We start from the raw sequence: 23,706 nt of genomic DNA on the forward strand, positions 1-23,706 counted from the left end.
AAATTCAGCAAATACTGAAACGGCCCATAGTACTTACTACTGAACGTTTTCACACTATCTAGAATTTACATCAGGCCCGTTGTGTAGCGACCGCCCATGTTCCACATGTGCCACTGGACAACATGAGAGCTCGGACCTCACAGGGCTCTCATGTTCTTAGTCTCGTATCTACCCTGTCTCCACGACTAGTCAATATGTGAATGTATTAATCTAAACAACTATTCTATGCAACTCCATATATGGAAGATTTTGGAGCTGTGCTCACCACCACCTTCATCAAAACACCAACTGAGTGAAAATCTTTGGGAAAAAATGGTGTTCATCGCTCTAGTACAGTTTCAGAGCTGTTCGGGTGGCTTGTGGTGGCCCAAACACCTTACTAAGACGCCTTCCTGTATTTTATCACTTGCCTGTGTATGCAGTATATTATTCTCAGAAAGATTTACATTCATTGAATGAGACTGCTTTTGATACATGATAAGTGCATAATGTGTGCTTATAAATGAGATGTTAATATGCAAGATAACAAGTATTACGGCCTGTGTCTGTAGGACTGGAGTGATGTTTAACAGCTTTAATTGCTTGTCTAGTCTGCTCCATGTCATGCGAGGTCACCCTGACCACACACGCCCTTCGGCTCAGCAGTGGTATGTCAGAGTGATGATAATGCGAAGTGCTCGGGTCTAGCTGTTCACACAGGGCTGTAAATTCATTAAGTAGCACACCAACATGGATGTTGACCTGATTTAGCAAGCCACAGAATTCTGAGAAGTATTACTATGAGATTCTTGGGTGGCTCAACTTTTTAAAAAATCTTCAAACCGGTGGCGGTACAACTGAATATTTGGCATGAGATAATCGGTACCAAAGAAGGAATTTCCCTGAATTCTTCTGTGAACTGAGAGATACACAATTCCTTTCCTCACACTGAAACTACAACCTGGCATAGAAATATTGTGCAACACTTAACACACATAGTCATAATCCTTACTGAAACCTGGATTTGGGAATTAAATAATCCATGATGTAAAGATCCCTGACACTAAAAATATAGCTAATGTCATTTTGTTTTTGTTTTTTTCACCTCATCTAAAAGTCATCCTTATGTAACAATTTGTTCCCTTTACCTAACATTATCTTTGTTCCTCACTGGAAAGTATTAAGTAATAAAGCTCTACTATTATCAGCATGCAGCGAGGACCTGTTGGATCGCAAAGTTCACCTTTTACAATCTTATCAGCAGCTATAAAGCTCCAGAGTTCTCCATCAATCTCACCTGCTCATCGCTGAAAGCAGATAAGAACAAAATATCTCCAAAATCACTAAATCAGCAGGATTCATTTCCTGATTTTATTTGACCTGGACTTCTTAATATATATTATCTGGATAAATGTAGGACAACTGGTCTGGGTGTGACTTCCTGCCATATACACTGGAACATACAGACATGTTCATGTTAGTGAGATCAGACCTACTGTATGTAGCAGATAATATATGAATATAGATATTTTTCCTATAGCTACACAGATACTTAAAAGTTATACATTTGTGTCAGTTATGCAATATCTAGTGCAGAGGAGACCAACATCTCGTAAACTGCTTTATAATATTATAACAATAAAGTTAAGTATATAGGACCTTTCATATATTAAAATCAGGTTCAAAGTGGTTTCAAAAAATGCAAATTTAAAAAAAAAAAAAGAAAAAAAAGAAAACAGTATAAGGGAAGATGCAGAAAACACAGAAAATAAAAAATGTAACAGAAACTCTAAAAATATTATTAAAATAACCAGTAAATAAATAATAAAAAGTAATTTAGATAAAATATTAATAATGAATTGGGTAAAGCTGGGAATAAGGGGAAAAATCATTATGGATCAATTTATGGATCAAATAATAATGATTTCCCTTAAAATGGAAAAGTATTGGCACTGCGATTCTAACAAGCATAATTAAAGTGGGGAAAAAATCCACACTGCACCAGCTCCACACCGGCTGAGTGAAGCTTCACACACAACTGTGGAATTTCCTCCTTCTGAAAATTTGATAGACAACCACAAATCATTCACCCTCCAATTAAAGTGGGGGGAAAAAAGGAAAGAAAAACTTTTAGCTTTAAACTTTTACTTATTTTTTTATTTTACTGTTATACCTAACTGCCTGCATTTGATAGAAAGCTTTAAGGGTTTCTCTTAGAACTACTCGAATTGTGCGTATATACAGTTTCTATGGTATTAGTACAAAATTAGTAACACTGAACAAATGCCTTTTATGCCTATGAATGTCTATGAATCCCTAAAAGTAAAAGATTTATAGTCAGCTTCATGTAATCTCTTTGTTTCAGGGGACATCTGGAAACATCCTATTTTGTTACTCAGAAAATACTTACGCCTTTGTTCTTTACATTTATTCCAGCATTTTTAGTAATAATTTAGAAATCTAATGCACTTTGTTTTTCTATGTAGCTGTTTTGAGTCAGTTTGCTCTATTACAAACTTAAATTCTGTCCACTTAGGAAAGAAAACAAAGCAAGATAAGTAGCCGTTTGGTTGGTAAATGGCTCTTAGACTTGCACTCAGATTGCGGGTGTCAGCAAGATGATGTCAGATCGCATTATGTGTCCTTGGAAAAGTGGATTGGGTCCAACATGATCAAATTAGTATACGATTCTCTGAATGGACTTCAATACTGCAAAAGTCTCAGGTTTACTGTGCTATAATACTGACTGATGATCACTTGGCAACCTCAGGTAATATAAAAACAACCATGCTGCCCTCAGGAGACTCACACAGAGGCACATCATGGATTCCTCTGTGTCAGACGCTTCACTGTTCACTCTATTGAGAAAAATCCTCACAGGGAAAAGTTGTTGTTATTATCAACAATCTTTATTTAAATCTTTATTTAAATCTTTATTTAAATCTTTATTTATCTTTACTGCTTGATATGGTGCCTCTTATAGAGCAGCTGACCTTAACACTCAATCATTTGCCAAGTAAATACATTTATACCACAACGCTGTTTAGTTATCCAGTATGACTTTTCTGAAGGTATCGATTCATTTTCTATGACAGCAGTTCTGACATTAGTTTTTGCTGAAAGGTTCATGCAAACTCGCTCAGTCTAACACGTTATCATTTCTATAGTACCACTTAATTCACAGGGACTGTTTAGGTGGACGCTCCACATAAACGTAATAAAAGAAAAAAAGAAAAACCCACTGTAATTGTTAACATGCTGAAGTTTTCACTGATGTTTATTTAGCATTTTTGGAAGTCTCCAATGTCAGTCAAACTTTAAGCTTTCTTCTTCAGGACAGAGGACTTTGCACTTTGTGGGTTTTCAGTAACGCAACATGATGTGTTTTGTTTTGTCTTAATGAATTAACATCAAGAAAGAGAAGAAAGAAAAAAAAAAAAGAGTGGTTGATGACTGTTTATAGCTGCTATAACAAGTGACAACAGGACCTAATTTTACAGGAACAAGAACACAACATTGATTGCTACTATAAATGGATAAAAAGTACGATGTCCTGTTCTATAATTAATAAACATTTTAATCCTTGGCAATTTGCAATTTGGTATTTATAATGGTTATAATGCTAGTTACAATATTAAATATAACTATAGAAGGATAAAAATCTGACATGCTCTTTCGGAGATAAAAAATTGTTAATGTTGGCAAATAGCTGTGGTGTAAGAGGAATAAAACACTTCAAGACATGATTCAGGACGTTAACATTAAGCGTACTTTGCAACGTCATTGATTATTTTCCTATAACAGCACACCCACTAAGTGTTATGTTCCTTACATGAATTACTCTCTTATGATACTGTACACACAGAATGCAGGTCCCCAGTTGTTCAGTTAAACCCAGTGAAACACCAGGAAGTCTGAGTTTACCAGAAGTTTTCAAAATCCTGGAGTATTTTTAATCAGCTGTCCACCTCAGACTGTGTTTACTTTAAAGTTAATCTACAATCTGGTGTTAGCTTTCAGGTCCAAATATCATCCTGGAATTTCAATAAAAAAAATTCTGCACACTGATAGCAATGCTGTTTACATAAAGTATAAACCAAGTGAACAATGATCATAGAAATCCACACAATTGTCAATTTCCTTATCGTGCATGTTTTTTTTATCTTTCACTCACCTGTGTGTGTGTGAAAATGAGCTCATATTTTCTCTATAGGAAGGAAGATGTGCTGAGAAATGTTGTGTTTCATAATAAAGCCTGAAAAAGTCAGTGTGAGACTGCAAAAACTGATAAGCATAAAATTGCAAAATGCTGTGAAGAACCACAAGAGATCAAATAAATTACTGAAGTTTCAAGAAGGCTGAGCATTCCAACAAGGAAATAAGTGATCACGTAAAGAAACGCACAATCCTGAGCAAAGATAAACACTAAAGGCTGAGGAGTTCAAGGTCTGAAGTTTGGCTGGTGTGGGAGCGAGAGATAGATAGATCGATCGATAAAATAGGGCATAATTAACCTGAATGAGATGGAGGGAATATCACAGTGCAATTGCATGCAAAATTAGACAGGAATAAAACAGTTGGTGTATGCTGTTATAGAAAAATAATCAGTGGTGTGGTGTGATGCAGCCTGATGTGAAGAGGTGTTATTTTTACCCACGTGATGTGGAGTATTTTCCTATAACACCACGTCTTGAAGTGTTTATTCTTCTCATAACACAGTGATTTGCCTATGATTTATTAAAAGACTGACACACACTGTACTTTTATCCATTTATAGCCACACTTAACGTTTAGGAAAACATGTCTGCAAAACATGATAGTTCCTGTTATCGCTTCCATAAACAGTCGTTCCCTCACGAGTCTCTTATCTCTGTCATGAATCTGAGGAAACAAAAATGCAGCTTGTCATGAGAAAGCGCAAAGTTCTCCATCCTGAAGACTTTCCCCATGTCTGACTGTGCTGACACTGGAGACTCCTTCCATAAATGTTAAATAAACGTCTTCTTACAGCATATCAAGTACATGTTTTTTTCTTTGTTAAACAATAGGATGTTTGTTAATCTGTTTATTATTAGGCTTAGATTATGTGGACTCTCTGCCATACAAGTCTCTGTGTATGAGCTGTTACTATAGAAACAATAACGTATTAGAATGAGTGCATTAATACAAACCTGAGATTTGCCTTACAATAAGCACTACTGTCAGAGCTGCGGATATAGAAAATTAATCAACACCTTCTGACCAATCAACCTAGAGAACTGATGCAGTTTTAAAGGCAAAAGCCTGGTCATAATAAAATATTCATTTGATTTAGTTTACTGTTTCTGCTCTTCATGGTATTATTTATAAGCTTTTCATTTCAACCTTGCTTTAAAGTTTTTCTTTTCAGAAGCCCGAGACTTCATATAACAGCCATCGGCCTGAAAGACTACTACTAAGCATTACTAGGCAATATAAGGCAAAAGTAGCACCACTACGCAACACTGCCCTCTAGTGTACATGCCATGTTAATGCTCTGGGCTGGAAAACTAGAACTAAACATAGGAAAATCAAGACAGACAGGAAACAATGGCCATCAGGCAAGCTAAAATTAACTCATCTTTGGCAAATCCAACAATCAGAGACTTCAGCAACTGAAAACTGACTTCATTATGCATCAGGAAAACATCCCAAAATAGGTGTGGTAATATAAAAGGCTATGCAATGGTTGTCTTCATTGCTATATCTTGCTCAAACAGTTAGAGTAAGTTTCTTTTTGCTGAGGTCATATTTTCATACTTGAAAACTTGACTGCAAAAAAGGGCACGCCAAAATTATTATCATTGTTGTTGTTAGTAGTCGTAGTAATTTTGTATTGTTGCATAATTTGTAATAATTTATTCAGGTTTTAAAGCTTTTTTTTTTTTTAAACACTAATTAAAGTATCATAATTAAAGATTACTTTAAAAACTAGTCTCTGTTTTATCATTATGATAAAACTTTCTATTTTGAATTTTTTTTTTATACTTCGTTCTCTTTTTACATTATTTTATACAATACTTTGATTTCTTTTTATATTATTAAACCAGAGTTAATAAAAATATAAATTTATTATTAACTAGTATTGAGCATTTTACTGTTTTACTGACAGTGGAATACTTTTTCATCTTTGACTCGTATTTAAAAGTCTGTAAATTGTCTTGACTCTACCAGAAAACAGAGTTATTTAAGTTAAACTTATTTGCAGTTCTGCTCAGTGTTTCAGTTTGTAGAGTTTAGCAGTATAGAAAAGTTTACGAGTGGTGCAGAGTGATGACATTCAATAAGTAGGAAAATAAAGTTTATTCAATATCCAGTAAAATGAATAAATTAGATCATTTATAAAAGCACAGAGATATAATGTACAGATAAGCTGACAAATTTTACACATAACTGAATCAGTAGTGAATAACAGAGGAGTCACTGAGTCTCTGTTCAGTTACCTTGTTCTAATAATCTCCTGAGTGGCTAAGCGGATGATCTCATTGAAGTCAAATTGGAGATATTTTCGCCAGTAACGTCGGTCTCGGCCGTACGTCTGCGCCGGATAACACGGGCTTCCTGAGAATCCAGTGTTAAAAAAAAAAAAAAAAAATTTAAAAATAAATAAATTAGAAAAATTACTACAAAGGAATAAGTTACAAGAGAATTTATTATTTTTTTTTAAATAATTGTAATAATTCATTATTAGTAATAATGATTAAATTTATTAGTATTATTCAGTGTCTTTGATGTAATATAAAATAACCTTTAATTAAACATAGGGAGGGAAAATGTAATTTCTTGAACTTGAATAAGGAAATTGAGGAAAATTAGGAGACACACCAATCCCATGGAAAATCCTTGCCACGGCACGGCCTGAGAACTTTTCATCACTCCGGCTGGCCAGGAAACCCCTCACATCAGCGCGGATCTGCTCCTCCCAGTCCTTCAGCTGACATACAGTCAACAGCACAATGATCAGATTGCTGTGGTTTACTCTATGTTCAAGCTCATACTGATAAAACATGGCTATAACCTCTCACACACAGACTCACATACACACCTTAAACTTGCTGAAGGTCTCATCCTCGTCGTCCTGCTCCTCCTCATACTTGCTCATGTCCAGGTCTCGCCTCTTCTCAAAATAATCAGCCAAAAGCTCCTTCAGCCTCAGGCTCCTGGCTTCATCCAGCTCATCCATGCAGAAGCTACAGTTCCGATACGCAACACTGTATGCGCACAAACACGTTATTTTACTCAAGAATAAAAATCTAACAGGCTAAACACCAAGATAAAGAAGTAAAAATAAAAAGTAGGTACAAATAAATAAACAAACAAGGGAACCATTAACAGAAACATAAGCATATCAAGACCTTGGAATTCTAAGGTTCTAGTCGACAAATTTGGCAAAACAAATATATATATATAAAAAATGATGTTATATTTACAGCGATGTTGAACTCTCGATTCTGATTGGTCAGAATGTGTCATTTTCTACAACAGCAGCTTTGACAATAGTGCCAGCTATAATTCCAGTCACAGGTGACTGACAGGTGATTAATGTGCTCTTATATATTCTTATACGCTATTGTTTCCATAGTAACAACTTTAATGTCAAAAAACAACACAAGGACTTGAACGTTGGACGATCCACATAATCTAAGCATAATAATAAACAGATCCTTTTAATTAACAGTAGTTCTGTAAGGAGACATTTATTCATTATTTATGGAAGGAGTCTCCAGTGTCAGCACTCGAAACAGAGGAGTTTGCGGCTTCTGGTTTCTTAGTAACATCACAAGCTGTGGTTTTTTTTTTTTTTTTTTTTTTTTTTTTGAGTTCTTAACTTCAGAACAGAGGAAAGAAAAAAGGGTTGTGGGAGACTAACTGTTTATAGCTGTGATAACAGGAACTACTGTGTTTCACAGATGTTCCACACATTAAATGTAACTATAAACGGATACAAAGTACAGCGTGTCTTGTTTAATAAATAAAAAAAGAAACATTGACAAATTGCTGTAATAGAAGAGGAATAAAACACTTTGGTGTTTTGAACTTTGGTGTTGTAACTCTGGCTGCATCACAACATTATTGATTACTTTCCGATAACTGCACACCCCAACTATTATATTTATCCTTTTAGGTTACCTGCATTCCACTGAATGTATGTGAGACGTTTTGCACCAACATATTGTTTAAAAGTATAAAGAATGCTTTGAAGTAAGTTGCTCATACAGTAAATAGAGAATATACTAGCAAGAAGTACATGAAATTATGGTTCAACATCTTATCATCACTGAAATGCCAGATAATTCCAAGGTCTCGTACGTTAAACAAGATAAACTCAAAAGCTGAAATAATCAACAGTGAAGAAAAAAACGAGTGTGTGTATCTGTGTGACCTGCGGAAGGCTTTAAAGGAGGCTTTTAGCTGATAGAGCTGCGTCCTCTCCTGCGTCTGGACCCTGCCGTACAGAAACGCACACACCTCGTCCAGTTCCTCAGCCGTCAGGTCTCCATAGGCGCGGAAGTAGAAGGAGAGAGTAGAGAACTCCACATGGATACCGCTCCGACCCGAGCCTCCAAAAGAACCTGAACACACACCGATTCAACCATAACACTCTGGCAAAACTACACAAGACTAATGGCAAAAAAGATGGACTGAGAGCTTTACAAAGCAAAACTAGCAACAAGAAAGCACTTAAAATACAGATTATACTGCAAAAAAAATCCAAAATTCATTTTCCAGTCCAGACTAAAGTATAGTTTGTGTCATCCTGTTGCTGAGAACAAAAACAGAAGACGGTTTAAGAAAATAGTTCAAATGAAGTATATCTGCTCTAAATGCACACAATCAACCGATGACTGAAGTGTGATTATTTAGTGTTGCAATGGGGATAGAAGGCTAATGTACTAGCTAAAAATTAAGAGGAGATAGTAACTAACATTGTGCAAATGCCAGGTCTAAAGTCATTACACACTCGCCTCAAACGTTGCAAGCTGTTCCGTATCTCTGACCTAAGTGTTTTCTGACACTGTTATTGATAAAAAGGACAAAAGGACATCATAGAGATAAAAGGTCATAGATTCATTAAAGCCAGAAACTCTTTCTTCCTGAGAACATGCAAAATCTTTGGTATTTTTATGAAGCCATTTATATACACTTAGTATACCTGAGACAAAATTGTGCTTTGGGGCGAGTGTGTGATGATTTACACATGCAGTTTGCACAATAATAAAAACCGATAGCTATAAGTTTCTGATTTGCTAATTATATTAAGCAGGGAGCTTCAGTACAAAACTAACATAAGAACAATGTATGCAGTGTAAGTAAATCTGTATGTACTGTACATACCACCCCACTGCAGCTGTCTCAGTCCCCTCTTGACCAGCGGCAGCTGCCAGCCCATAGTGTCTGCCAACTCCACCACGTCAAACTCCAGAGAGTCACAGTCCTCCACCTTCTCGCCAGCCAGACGCTTCCTCGCCAGGACCACCGCCACAGGAGCGCACCTGACACAGCGAGGAGAGTGGGACCGTGCTACATATTAACATTTACACCACTGTGCTGTCAAGTACTCGATTCTGATTAATCAATCTTCTGAGCAATTTGAACTACAGCAGCTACAGATGCTCCAGCTGCAAGGCAAATCACCAGTTTATATTAATGTGTTGGTTCTAATTTGTTATTTTTTATAGTAACAACTAACACAGTACATCGCAGAGCACCATGCACACACTCGTACACACCTACTGGCAATTAACATAACCGATCCACCTACTGGCATGTTTTTGGCCAGTAGGAGGAAAACCAGAGAACAGTACACAGACAGTAACCCGAACTCAAGACTGAACTGGGGACTCTGTGATGAGGTAATGCTACTCGCTGTACCATCATGCTGCCCTACTTCTGTACAAGCCCTAGTTCTTGACTACTGCAACTCTCTTCTTGCTGGTCTCCAAATGCAATATCTTGCTGGTCTCCAAATGCAATATCTCAGCATGTTACTGCTTGCCTGGTTCATAATTTCCTGCAGTTCTCTCGTGAGAAAAAACTTGTACACATCCCACAGCTAAACCTGATAGAAAACTTCAATTAGAGTACATACACTTTGGTGAGCTTGCGGAGTTCCCGAGGTCCTCCATAACACACCACGCGACATACTGAGAGCGTCGGGTGCATCAGCTCCACCCAGCGCTGAGGGTGGAGCTCCAGGTAACACAGCAAAGTCTCCAAACCTGAGCAGAAAAACACACTCGAAAATCAGTGGTGGTGAACTCACAAGGCTGCATCTTAAAAAAAAAAAAAAAAAAAAAAAAAAAAATTACCATTACCGTCTTTTTATCTTCGTACTTCCTTACCCTCCTCTGTGATATCCAGTTCATCCACCGTATCCTGCATTGGAACCGCTCTCTCGTGGGTGTGACACACACGCTGGCCCCATACACTGCCTTCACTCTCTTCTTGCATCTCTGAACCATTTTTACTTCCTCCCTCCTTCTCACTCTCATCTTTTTGTCCCTCCTGTGACTTCTCGTCTACCCCATGCTCAGTAATGGAACCTTCCGATTCTCCCTCTGTTACCTGCGTTGTTGGTTTGTTCCACTCCTGAGAGCTTTCTGACTGGGGTAGGTTCTTTTGCATGATTTCAGTCTGCTCTGGTTCTGTTTGTTGGACGTGGGTGGGTGTTGCAGCGTCTCGCTGCTCATGTTGGTTGTCTCCAGAAGCTTCACAGTGATCCATCAGCTCCATCAGCTCGGCATCATCCACCTCCATGGCCTGGAGAATGCACAGAAGCACTCAGATTCATCCACTTTAATCTGAAGGTTCTACCATACAGAGAGCTGCATTATTAGTATATTTATAATATTTGTGCACGAGATGATGATCAAAGGTTGTAGAATGTCATTTGTAATGTATGCAAACCTATATATGTGCCATTTTATAACACGAGTTACATGGGAGAATGAACACATGAACCAGAGCTGTGAAAGAGATTGTTCAAGCCCACTCCCAAAGAAATTCCGACCAATCCTGTGGGCTCCCAAACGAATCCTGACCAACTGCATCTGTTCCCAGAGGAATTTTGACCGATCCCACCCGCTCTCGTAGACCCTCGATTGATTCTGCCTATATTTTGGCTAAACAAATATAGGTTAAACAAATAAGCAGTAGAAACCACTGCGACCCTGAACAGGATAAATCAATTACTAAAGATGGACAGCTGGATGGATGTATGATTGGATGCATGACTGTATGGATGAATGAATGACTTGATGGATGGACAGATAGATAGATGGACTGAAGTATGGACAGAAGAATGGATGGTTGGAAGGATAAATGGATGATTGGATGGATGGGTGGATGGATGGATGGATGGATGGTTAGACAACTGGATGGATGGATGATTACATAAATGGATGGTTGTTTAAATGATTGGATGGATGGACAGATAGATGATGGATGCATGATTGCAAACAAGACTGTATGCATGCATGCATGGTTGGATATACGCATCCATGTCCCCAGCTTTTTTTTTGTTTGGTCCCTTGGGTCACATGGGATCCCAATACACACATCTAACGTGAACCGTTGGATAAACACAATTACAAATATGGCTGATCGAATCAGTTACCTGGGCCAATTCCTGTTGCTGATGGATGCGCCTGCACTTACACGGAGGGAAAACTTTCTGCACCAGCCTCTTGACAGTGAAGTAGTCCACAGTGTCTGCATAGATGTGTCTGCGCAACTCGTGCAGATCTCCACCCTGTGCAAACCACAAAATCAGGTACAGCATGCCGTTTCCTCATAGTACATTCTTCAAGTTTATATTTAACAACACTGGGACAGAAACAATGCTCTGATTAGGAAGGAGTTCGATCTTTAAATAGATATGAACGTCTTCATTGAATGTCACTAGGTTTAAATTATCTCTAATTTTCCAATCACAGTTTGCCAAGAATTACAACTGGCAAAAGATGCAATGAGAATAGCTGGGGTTATCAACTACTTTTATAAATAAAGTTTTGAAAATAATGCACCAATCCCATCCCCAGTTCTTATATGCTGACATTATTAAGCTTACTTCTGGATCCAGGAACAGGTGACAGTGTGCGGGTTCTCCGTCTCGCCCGGCTCGTCCAATCTCCTGCACGTAGCTCTCGAAGCTCTTGGGCATATTGTAGTGTATGATACCACGCACATCTGACTTGTCCAGGCCCATCCCAAACGCCACAGTGGCCACCACCACCCGCAGCTCGCCACACATGAAGTTATTCTGCACACGCCGCCGCTCTGAGGCTGACATGCCCGCGTGGTACGCTTCAGCGATCCACTTCAGCGGCTTCCGGATCTTCTTCCTGGCTGAGGTTTGGGCAACACAATGCACAGTAAAGTTATGATTTACTGCAACAATGTAAAATATACTAGAGTAAAATCCTACTCGCTTAGCCCTTGCTTCATCTCTACCTAAAGAGAGTGATGCAGCGGCACTTTAGTAATTTACTCTGGTCAGATTTTTCACCTTCTCATCTGCACACTCTGCTCAAACATTGCCGTCTGCATTAACGCCAGTGAGCTCTTCATCTCATAGACCACTAACTAGCCGAGCCAAGTCTCTTTTGTAAATCAGCATTGTATTGCTGCATTGCATTCTGGGACTTTGACTCCAACTTCTGTCTCCACAAATTCTACGTTGGATTTCTTATTACTATCAAACTGAACATCACTGGAAAATGGTGAGTGAGATAAGAAGTCTTTGCTCTTTTGTTTTTATGAGCTAAGAGTGAAACCTGACCATTACCCTTTATGTTTTTTCTCCTATTAAACTGCACTAGTCATGTCCTCTTGCAACGTCAGCATGGTACACAACCGCTAATCTCTCACAGGAATAACAAAAATACAGCATGAACCTCCAAATTAGCACTGGAATCATTAAGCACATCACAAATTACAATATAACCTCTACCAACGCCAAAAATGGAAGCCTTCCTCCACCACTACAACAAACTTATTTAATCATGATTTCATGGTCTGCACTGAATATAAAAAAAACATTAGCACAACAGCCTTAGATTTTACCCAAAGCTTTCTTCTTCTTGCCCACAGGATTATCCTCCTCGTCCTCTTTGACAGGCCGTGAGGACTCTCTCAGCATCACACCCTGCAGACAGGTGCGCACCAGTGCAGCAATGCGGCTCGTCTCCTCTCGTCTGGTGCAGTACACTATAATGGACTCCAGTGCACCAAAACGTTCTCCCTTCAGCAAGGACACCAGAGCCTGGTGGTAAACACAATATTAAATATTAACCCCAGAGTTTAAGAAACTTCCTATCTTGAAGCTCATATTCCATTTGAAAAGATTATATTTAGAAAAGTTATTTAATTCACCAGTTTCATAGCAGTGGAAATGCACTGCTGATGGTAAGGGTCAGTGTACCTGGTCTTTGTCTCTGTCCATGGACACAGAGAGCTGGAGGTTGTGTGGAACAGCAGCCGAGCGGACAGCGATGCCCTCCCGATCACTAATGCCCAGGTGATGAGCAATGTCCAGGGCAGTGGACAGGGTGGCAGTGGCTGTCAGACCCAGCAAACAACGTACACCCAGACGATCCCTCAGCACCTACACACACACACACACACACACACACACACACACACACACCAGGTAACCATTAAGAGAAAGTTAATCACACTCCTGCCATCCTAGGTCCAATAAGCTCCTGTTACATTGCTTAAAAGCTGACTACCACCACCATGTTTCAACTGGATAGATATCCTTAGTGCTAGCCTTTAAATTATATTCCTCATCACTGTTGAATGGTTGCCTTTGATTGGTCAGAAGTTGTTGATCAATATTCTGTAAAATAAGCTCTGACAGTGGTTCCAACTGCAAGACAAACCACAGGATTATATTAATGTGCTCATTCTAACATGTTATCATTTTTATAGTAACCTGCACAAGGATTGTATGGTGGACACTCTACATAATTCGATTTAAAAAATGTGTATAATCCTTGAAATAGTTATCTGCAAGATGTTTATTTAACATTTATGAAAGTAGTCTCATGTGTCAGTGCTTTTTAACAGACTGAAGTAAAGCTGTAAAGTCTTCATAAAATTGGGCTTTATGATTTCACAGTAACTAGACAGAAAAATGGAGTCTATCGTAGTAATTTCCAGAGATAGAGAGAAAAAAAAAAAAAGAGGCTGACTGAGAGGGATGGAGGGATGGCATTACTCTCTTCAATCGGACAATATGCAATTGTTTGCTGTTGCGTGTTAGAGGAGAGCTGGTTATTGGCCTGAAATAAGCAAAATGACCAACATTGGAAAAAAAGGAATAGAATAAGTTCATGTTATTGTATTAAGAAGTAAGATTATTGTTCCTCAACTATGATCTGATGAGTTATTCGATGACTAAATACATTAAAAGGATTCCTTAATGCATGGCTATGGTTAGTATAAAAACCACACAAGTTTTGGGAGTGTAATATCAGACCATAAAATGTACAATCACAGTAAACAGTCCTCACCTTACACAGTCTGAGGTAGCATGGCCTGAAGTTGTGTGACCACTCGGACACACAGTGAGCTTCATCAATACAGGCAAAGGCCACAGGGGGGAGCTGATCAGCAGTGGGGAGACAACCGGAGCCAGAGTGACCTCCACCAACCAGAGCCTCTGGAGACAGCAGTAAAACATGCACTTGACCTGCTTTCACCTACACACATGACACACATACTGAGAGATTAACAGAAATAATATGCATGTCATATTATAATGACGTAGCCTCATTCAGCATTTACAGCATTCTGCTAATAATGTTTACCTTTTCAACAGCGGTCTCTCTCTGTTTCTGAGACATGTTGGAGTGGATACACGCTGCTTTCAGGTTAGGAGGAATCCCAGAGAGCTGAGAAAAGATTACATTAACAAGCAACATTTACAGATTAACCGCTTACACAAGAAGTACTTAAAAGCTCCTTGCGCTTACATTTCCATCTCTCCTCTCAACAAATATTACCTCTTCTTAACAATACAAAATATACACATATTAAACTCCAACCACACCAAGGGCATTTAATGCGATTTTCTTTTTTTTGCTTGGCTGTCTAATCAGATGCTTGCTTTCCAATACCTGCGACCAGAAATTATTTTTCCATGACTGTTGTCTCCATGACATGCTCTTATTTTTCAGCCTAATGTACATGGTGTACATCCATCTTTCTCATGCTTCTCTACTAAATGCAGAAACATCACTGTATATGCTCCTTATACACTGTATATATGTAAAGGTGTCTCTTAGTAAATCCATTCTGCATCTTCCTGACAGCAGCTCTGTAGTGTATACACCACTGTATTGAATATCTTATATTAGAAAAACACAGTGTGAAGCAGTATTACCTGGTCATCCATTAGCGATACCAAAGGTGACACAACCAGGGTTATGCACTTTGACCTTTGTGCGTAGAGGTAGGCAGGGAGCTGGTAGCACAGAGATTTGCCCATGCCAGTGGACAGAACCACAAGGGTAGATAAACCTAAATAATACAAAAGAATACACAAAACAAGGCAACAGACACCCATAAGACAACCTTGAGTGTTTTATTGCTTCAAATATTCAAGTTTAATATCAGTCATTTCTTCTGCTTCCAAAAGCAGGTCCATTATAAGTGTCTTGTTGCTATGCAACAAAGCAAAAATATTGTTATTTAGCAAAATTAATATATTTTACGCAGCCTGTAAACTAGCCTGCAAGCTTCACTAGCAGTTATCAACGTAACTGCCAATACAGTTTGGTAAAAAAGAAAATGGCAGATTGAGATAATAGTTTATAATATATTATAATCTATAACTATTAGTTACATATTTAACATAAAATGTACAAATGTGCAGTAAATCAGTAATGCAAGACAAAGACGAGCAGTCATTCACAAACATCCGCTAGGAAAATAGAGCTTGCACAGTAACGTCTGAATTTCATGCTGTTCCTTGGTCAAAGTATCATGAGTGAGAATCCTGATCAATTCGAAAGTGTTGTGCTTCCCATTTTATCATGAATCATCCTTATGCTGCCATTGTTTCCTTTTATATATATTTTCTTTCTCACACACACCTGAGAGGATTCTCATGATGGCCGTCTCTTGGCCGGGCCTAAAGGACTTGTATCCAAAGTCACGGAGAGCCTGGTACACCTCAGGAGGAACTTCTATAGAAGAAGAGACAATTTAACTCACTCAACTGCTTCATTAACCATAATTCCACTAGATCATACTGTACATCAGTTATTAACTTGTTTCTCAGCATGGTGAGATAAATGGATTATACCCTGCACTTTGCCGTCCTCTCGGGGACTGTACAGAGGCTCCATGGGTGGAGGAGGAGCGGGACGCTCGTAGTCTGGTCTCATAACATTTAGCAGGATTTCCTCTCCTCTGTCGTCTTCTTTCTCATCTGCCTCATCTCCAACATTCAAGGGCACCGCTGGAGAAAGAGGTCAGAGTCTTTACAGCACAAAAAAAAAACTCTTACTTTAGTAATGCACTGGAATAATTGTTTCTCAGGGTGAAGCCATATTTCAGCAAATGCTGGAACCCCAACTACAGAATCCCAGATCTTTTTTAATTAGTTTATTTGAGCTTGCTTTTTAATCTGATTTATGCTTTTAACCAAAGGTAATTAAAAACTTTGAAATCAGTGTCTACTCACCAAACCATTAACCAATCAGTTCTGTTGAATTCTCAAGAAGGTGTTTTTGATTAATTTTCTACAACAGCAGTTCTGACAATTACGTGTGTAATTGTTGATACGGTTAAGTTTTATGTCAGGAGATGTTTACTTAGAATTTTGGAAGGAGTTTCCAGTGTCAGCGCTTTGTAACAGTCAGAGATAAAGCTGTAACATTAAGTTTTCCGACACGGGAAAGTCTTCAGGATGTTGCACTTGGATGTTAACTATAGGAGCAGAACTGTACTGCTTTCACATATCAGTATATTATGCTAAATACAAGTAAATTCACAGCGGGCTTTTATATATTTCTATAACCACATACTTTATATTTACTTTATAACTACCCTTGTTTGACTTTGCAAGTCCTTTTGTTGTTACTCACCAATAGGCTCAGAGCGGAGAGTTCCTGTTGCTCTGGCTACTTCCTCTAAGGTGGGCAGCTCGAACGGCTCCTCTTCCTCCTCCTCCGGGGCCATGTCCTTCTGTGACGCCCCTCCCACACCAGGAGCCAGAGCTTAGACAGAAAAAATTTCCAAACAAAAAGAGATAATGATCTTGTTTTGCAACTCAATTCAATTTTATTTGTATAGCGCTTTTAACAATTGACGTTGTCACAAAGCAGCTTTACAGAAATATATAAATTATGCAACTATGAGTGAGAATGTCAGAAAAGACACACAGAGCTTGGGCTAATTTTGGGAACTAATTTGGATTGAGTTTCAGACTTAGTCTTTTGAAATAAAATAATTACAGAATTTTGGATAAAATTGTAATTTTTTTATTTAGCTGATAGAGGAAAATTACAGCAATTTTAGTCAACTAAAACTGAACAGCTTTAGTCAATGAAAATTAAAGGCTTCTTTTTAATTTTCCAAAATACAATTTAATTTCTATTCTTTTATTTTCACTGGCTTCTCAAAGCCTTTCCCCTTCTATAATGTGTGCCAGTTAAATACATGTGAAACTATCACATGGCTATGACTGTGTCTCTAACATGCAGCAGTTTATTCATAGAGAAATGCGTGCATTACTTTGCATACCCTTGATTACAATTAATTAATTTCCTTGAATTTATGGTATGCTAAGATCTAGCTAGCTAGAAAGTCATCATCAGAGTCATCATATCCTAAAAAGACAGACTCTACCAAAAAGGTTGGCAATATTACCAAACACACATTTTTTTTCCAACAATGAAACTTTAATTTTAACATGTATAGAGAAGAAAAGAGGTCTAGAGTTTACCTAGCCTTGTGGCTGAAAAAATTAATCCCTTTCTATAATTTGCAAAGTGTGATGATGGTGATATCCTGATCTTCAGGTACTTAAATGTTCATCTTGCTTTTATTTCTTGAGGAAAATGTCATTAGATTTCATCTGATTGTATGAGTACAACTATTTTGTTTTCGTTTCTGATAAAAGTTTCAGCTTAGTTTTCGTCAAAAACGAAATGAACACCAAGCTAAAAGCCTTTCCACCAGTTTCCTTAATACTCTTCTGATTTCTCACCTGCTCCACGACAGTCTCGTGCCCAGTGTCCTGTACCACCACATTTATAGCAGAGGTCTCCCTGTCGGTTAAAGCCCCCGAATCTGCCTCTGCCCCGCCCACCGCCTCCACCAAACCTCTCACCCTTCAGCTGGAACTTCTGCATGTACATCTGCAAACAGCACACAAACACAAATACGATTTCATTCACTATTTGATGAGTTAAAAAGTGAGAATGAGAACAGAAGTGGTTTTTTTTTTTTTTTTGGTTCCACTCACCTGCTTGCGGAGAGCAGCACCCCTCAGGGCAAACCCTTTAACGTGGGATTTCTTCTTCAGGTTGATTTTCACAAAGTTTCCGTCTGTGTTTTTGGTCACCCTTGTGCAAGTGAGAAAAATATGTAGCTTGAATAACATTTCATTTGTAATATATTATTAATATAGTACTAGTAACTAGTAACCTTTAACAATATTTAATTGCTACATTACAAATTTTTATTAAAAAATTATTGCAATATCAGAGATGTTATAATTTGTCACAATATCAATATTACGATATCATACTAGTTGTCTTACTAGTACCAGTACTAGTACTTTATTTTACTTCTAAAATTTCAAAGAGGTCTCAGAATCTGAATATAATAAAGCACTTCAGACCTGTATGAAGCTCCAGAAAAATCTGCAACATCAATAAAGTCTTCTTCAACTTAATATCTAAACAGTAGGTGTTCAGGATGCAGTATTAATGTCTATCAGACAGCTTAAAACAGCAGTGTGAACTTTTTTGATGCAGCAGTGCTAATTTTGTCATTTTATCCTAAACTGTCATGTTTCAGATTTTTTTTTTATTATTATTTTAATTACCCAAAGTATTTAGTTTTTCACTTTTTAACCCACAACCAAAATCTCCAATAGCATCCTATTCACTAAATATATTTATAGCACAGTGAGGCTGAATGCTCGAATTTGATTGATCAGAAGGTTTGCATTATTTTTGTATAACCTCACGGCTCGGACAGTACTTCTGGCTGTAACATGAGTGATAGGTTTATATGTTTATTTGTTTATATATGCGCTCGTTCTAATACGTTATTGTTTCTATAGTAACAGCTCATACACAGGGACTTATATGGCAGATGTTCCACTATTAACACTAATAATACAGTAATAAACATTAATAAGACTAATAATAAACAGATAAACAGATGATGTTTAACAAAGTAAAACTTATAATCGTTAAAGTGGTGTTTTCTGTTAGGAGACGTTTACGTAATGTTTCTGGAAGGAGTTCCAGTTGTTAGCTTTGTAATAAGTCGTAGCATTTGCAAATTTTCCCAGCACAGGAAAGTCTTTAAGACAGACGAGTTTACGCGTTCCAGTTTCTCACTAAAATGACAAACTGCGTTTTGAGAAAGAGAGAGAGAAAGACAGAGAGAAAGAGAGAGGCTGGTGTAGGAACAGCTGTTTATCATCTGTTCTATAACGTAAGTGATAACAGGAACGAACTCATTCCGCGGACATTTTACGACATTCAATCTAACTCAAAAAACATTAAAACCATGTGATGTGTCTTTCATTAATAAATTAAACATCGTAATCATTGGCAAATCGCTGTGGTATAAACGGAATAACACACTCTACACCATGCAGTTATATGAAAATAATCCATTTGGCGTCGGGATGTATCACACTACCCCAGCGCAGATTATTTTCATATAACCACACGGTGTGTCGTGTGTTATTTTTTACTCCCCACATAGGGTATAACAAAAGTGCAACAGGAGTTGACATAGTGCACTATATGCCACACAGGATGTTGTGTACTAGCAGCGCCTCATTATCATGATCTAGATCGGCCTTTTCCACTTACAGTTAAATTTATTTTCCCAGTAAAACAAAGTGTCAAACATTTCTCGGTTGACTTCTACCCATTTCTCTCTCAGATTTTTGCGTTCTAAAGTATTTAACCTGAACTCATTTCATGACATTAAACCAAAAATAGTAATATAGGGTGTTTACTGATTGATGCATTGAATTATCAGATCAGAGATTTATGAAATATTTGTTAGACTTGCTCTAGGCAAGTAGAACACAGGATTTTAAATATTTTAGTTAAAGTCATTGGGATAAGATCAGTATACAGGTTTTACTGACACTCACCTGCTTCTGATTGGGTTCTTCTTCCTGGATGATGCCGCTCTCACGTCCTCCTCATCCACTTCTCCTAGAAGGTTCTCCTGAGGCATCTTTGATTTCTGAGGTCCTTTAGTCTCAGCAGTGCTTTCTTCATCCTCAGCTCCTCCTCCTTTCTTTTTCCGTCCTTTTTTAACAGGCTTCTCCTCCGCAGAGTCCTCTTTCTTGGTCCTGCGTTTCTTTGGTACACTTTCGGTTTGTCCTGCTTGCTCTTCTCCTTCTTCAGTTTCTCTCTGCCTTTTCCGTCCCTTTTTCCTTACAGTCTTCGGCTCATAATCTGGACCTTCAGAGTCTTGAGCTTTCCTTGATCTGTGTTTTTTCGTTTGTTTTTTAGTTTCTAAAGAAGGACTGGATTTGTCAATCCCGTCCTGACCCTCTGGAACACGATCTAGCTTCACTTTTCTATCAGTGGTGCCTGAACTGTGATCAACATCTACCGGAAATTTCTCAATGCACATCTGAGACTCATCCTGTGGTGACGCCGAGTCTGTGGACACGCCGTTCTCTGCAGCAACTTTTTCACTTCTAGCACTACTTTGACCAATCCTGTCTTTTTCCGGCAGGTCTAAATTACCCGCGACCGGTTTGTGCTCGTCTCTCTCCTCACTGAAGACCTGACAGCGCTCCAGCCAGCCTCTGTCCACACACGATAGCCTCTTGGTCATGGACTGCCTGAGGAACTGGGCTTTCTCCAGGCTCTTATTTGGAGTCTTTGTGCTTGGTGAGGACAGTTTAGAAGAAGTGAATGACGGAAAGGGATCCGAGGGTTCGTCCTCGCACTCAGTGCTTCCTGCCTGAGCTGGAGGACTGAACAGCGCTGGACTCGTATTAGCAGGTTTTGGGGAAAGTGTCGTCACGTCCTCGGGTGCTGTGCTAGCTGTTCCACCGTCTTTCCAGTTCTTTCCTGGAGTCCGGCGAGGGGTGACAGCTTTCTTCAGAGAAAATGATCGATCCTAAAATATGTCATAAAAATGATAAATGATAAATGGACTGCTTATGGTTCTATTTAAATGTCTCACCCATTTTAAGCACATTACAGACCCCACCACTGGTGAGAACCTCTTGTTTAAAGGACCCCACATGGAACGTTAATTAAACTTCATATATTTACCTTCGATACAGAGTTGATGAGATTAGACTTCAACTTCATACCAAAGTAATGGGCAGAGGCTTGTAAAGTCTCCTTGTCTGTCGAAGTGAGTTTGGGTGCTGCTGCAGGCAGGTTTTTACGATTAAGATGAGCACCCCAACAGTCCTTTTAAAGAATTTTAGAAACAAATTCAAAGAGTGAGTCCATGTTCTTTGTACAAATCTGTCATACAGAAGCACTAGATAAACAGATAAATAAATAAAACCAGCAGCTTACGCCAGTGGCTGGAGACTGGACTTCCTGCTTTTGTATGTGATCCTTGTTCTCACTCGTGGTCTTCTCTTTCGCCTCTTTGAGCATGCGGTACTCTTTATAAAGTTCTGCAACAGAACACAGATTTAGACAGGATGTAATAGCAAATACACATTTTCTTTGAGGAGATATTTATTTAGCATTTTTGGAAGGAGTCTCCAGTGTTAGCACTTTGTAACAGTCGCTTTGCGTTTTGCGGTTTCTCAGTAACATGACAGCTGCTTTTTTGTCTTGTAAACTTCAAGACAGAGGAAAAAAGAGGCCGCTTATAGCATAAGTGATAACGGGAACTAAGTTGTTTTTTTTTTAACAATAAACAGATGACATATGCGTGACGTGTCATTCTTTAATAAATTAAAAACTGGAAAATTGCTGTGGTACAAGAGGAATAAAAAACATCAAGATATATCGTTAAAGGAAAACAACCAACTTCAGGGTGGTAACAGTAACAGGATGTAATAATAAATACACACAAATGCAACTTTAACATTAAACTGAAAGAGGGAAAAATATAGATTATTGCATATTCCATAATTTACTTACTTTTCGTGTCTTCTGGAGCAGCAGCAATATCATCCTGTAAATAAAAAATGATTATTATGAATAGCAAAAAGTTTGTAGGTAAGCTCTGATACATCCATTTCCTGTAATCTAACCACTGGCTTTTAAATAAACAAAACCTTAATAACTCTTTTTCCAGTACATCAAAGTCTATACCTACATTCTCTATCCATTATTTGTTAACCTACCATATAGATATACTTTGTAGAAGAGAGAGACAGAGAGAAAAAAAAGAAAGGCTAGTGAAGGAACAACTGTTTATAGCTGTTATAACGTATGTGACAATTGAAACCAAGTTGGATGTTCTACAACATAAAATGTAACCATAAATGGATAAAAAGTATGACGTATCATGTGGCATACAAGGAATAAAGCGCTCCATGACATGCTGTTATAGGAGAAGAATCAGCTTCAGGTTTTTAACAGTAACTCCACTGACTCTTTTGGCTTCCAAGTTCAGATGTTACATCAATATCTACACCTTTAAAATAAACAGATACAGAGCAGCTACCTGATAACTTGGCAGCAGCGTGTATAATAGGAATTTGATCAGTATTTAGTGCAACTATACAATGTCTATTAGGAATGAGAATTCTGGCTTTTTTTAATGAGTCAACAATAAGAGCCGACTCTTTCGACTCTCACGCGAATCATTACCATTTTTTTCCTTTTAAACCATCACTGCCATGCTGCCTCAGACACACAGTTGTTCAGTTCAGATGTTAAATTGAGTTTTCCATGGCAACATTTAGATTGTGAACGGTGTATTTGAATGCATCGACAAAAATGGGCTCATATTCGCGAGTCGGCTCACATAAAAGAGTCGGCTCCACGAACCGACTCCTTAGAGAATGACACATTACTAATGTCTTTTCCGAACCGTGAAAATAGTACGCTTTTTTTTAGATTAATAGGAACAAAAATGTGTTAAAACAATTGAGAAATGTATTGTGATTAACTTACCTTGTTTGGTTTTCTGTTGTATTTTTGAACAAACGAGTGTTCCCACTGTTTTAAGAGAATTTTTAAGTCGTTGTATCGCTCCATGTTAGCAACAAGGCTTCTGTTTAGCTCGCGCTGAAATACGTTATTGCGGAAATTAGCTGGTTTTATCCATGTCAAACTTTTCCCAAGATTTCATCTAATCACAACAAACCTGCATGTTGTAGTTTATTCATTTAACAAACTATAACACACAGTTACAATTCAACAGCGACGCCATACTTTAAACACCGCGCGCCAAATGACACGCGCGCCGCATAAACACGGAAAGAGGCGTTTCCATATTCCCTATCAAAATAAGAGTTCTACTACCAAGCTAAGAGCCTTAACCGTGATGGATTTATTCAGT

The 23,706-nt window shown here is 38.2% G+C and overlaps 1 protein-coding gene across 1 annotated transcript; it reads right to left on the reverse strand.

Moving 5' to 3' along the window:
• Nucleotides 1–6,285: 6,285 nt before the first annotated feature.
• On the reverse strand, nucleotides 6,286–23,644 carry recql4 (RecQ helicase-like 4). Its single transcript, XM_026929431.3, has 24 exons — nucleotides 23,319–23,644; nucleotides 22,338–22,371; nucleotides 21,759–21,862; nucleotides 21,504–21,647; nucleotides 20,360–21,345; nucleotides 18,479–18,578; nucleotides 18,221–18,371; nucleotides 17,097–17,228; nucleotides 16,313–16,468; nucleotides 16,101–16,193; nucleotides 15,389–15,525; nucleotides 14,814–14,897; nucleotides 14,517–14,705; nucleotides 13,421–13,603; nucleotides 13,063–13,261; nucleotides 12,068–12,345; nucleotides 11,615–11,749; nucleotides 10,341–10,758; nucleotides 10,088–10,217; nucleotides 9,334–9,491; nucleotides 8,381–8,570; nucleotides 7,043–7,208; nucleotides 6,823–6,931; nucleotides 6,286–6,558 (listed from the first exon to the last, which is right to left on the reverse strand). The coding sequence occupies exons 1-24, from the start codon at nucleotides 23,400–23,402 to the stop codon at nucleotides 6,437–6,439; spliced, it is 4,482 nt and encodes a 1,493-aa protein (XP_026785232.3). The 5' UTR covers nucleotides 23,403–23,644; the 3' UTR covers nucleotides 6,286–6,436.
• Nucleotides 23,645–23,706: the final 62 nt, after the last annotated feature.

The sequence above is a fragment of the Pangasianodon hypophthalmus genome, chromosome 23 (assembly GCF_027358585.1).
Source record: "Pangasianodon hypophthalmus isolate fPanHyp1 chromosome 23, fPanHyp1.pri, whole genome shotgun sequence".
Classification (NCBI taxonomy): domain Eukaryota; kingdom Metazoa; phylum Chordata; class Actinopteri; order Siluriformes; family Pangasiidae; genus Pangasianodon; species Pangasianodon hypophthalmus.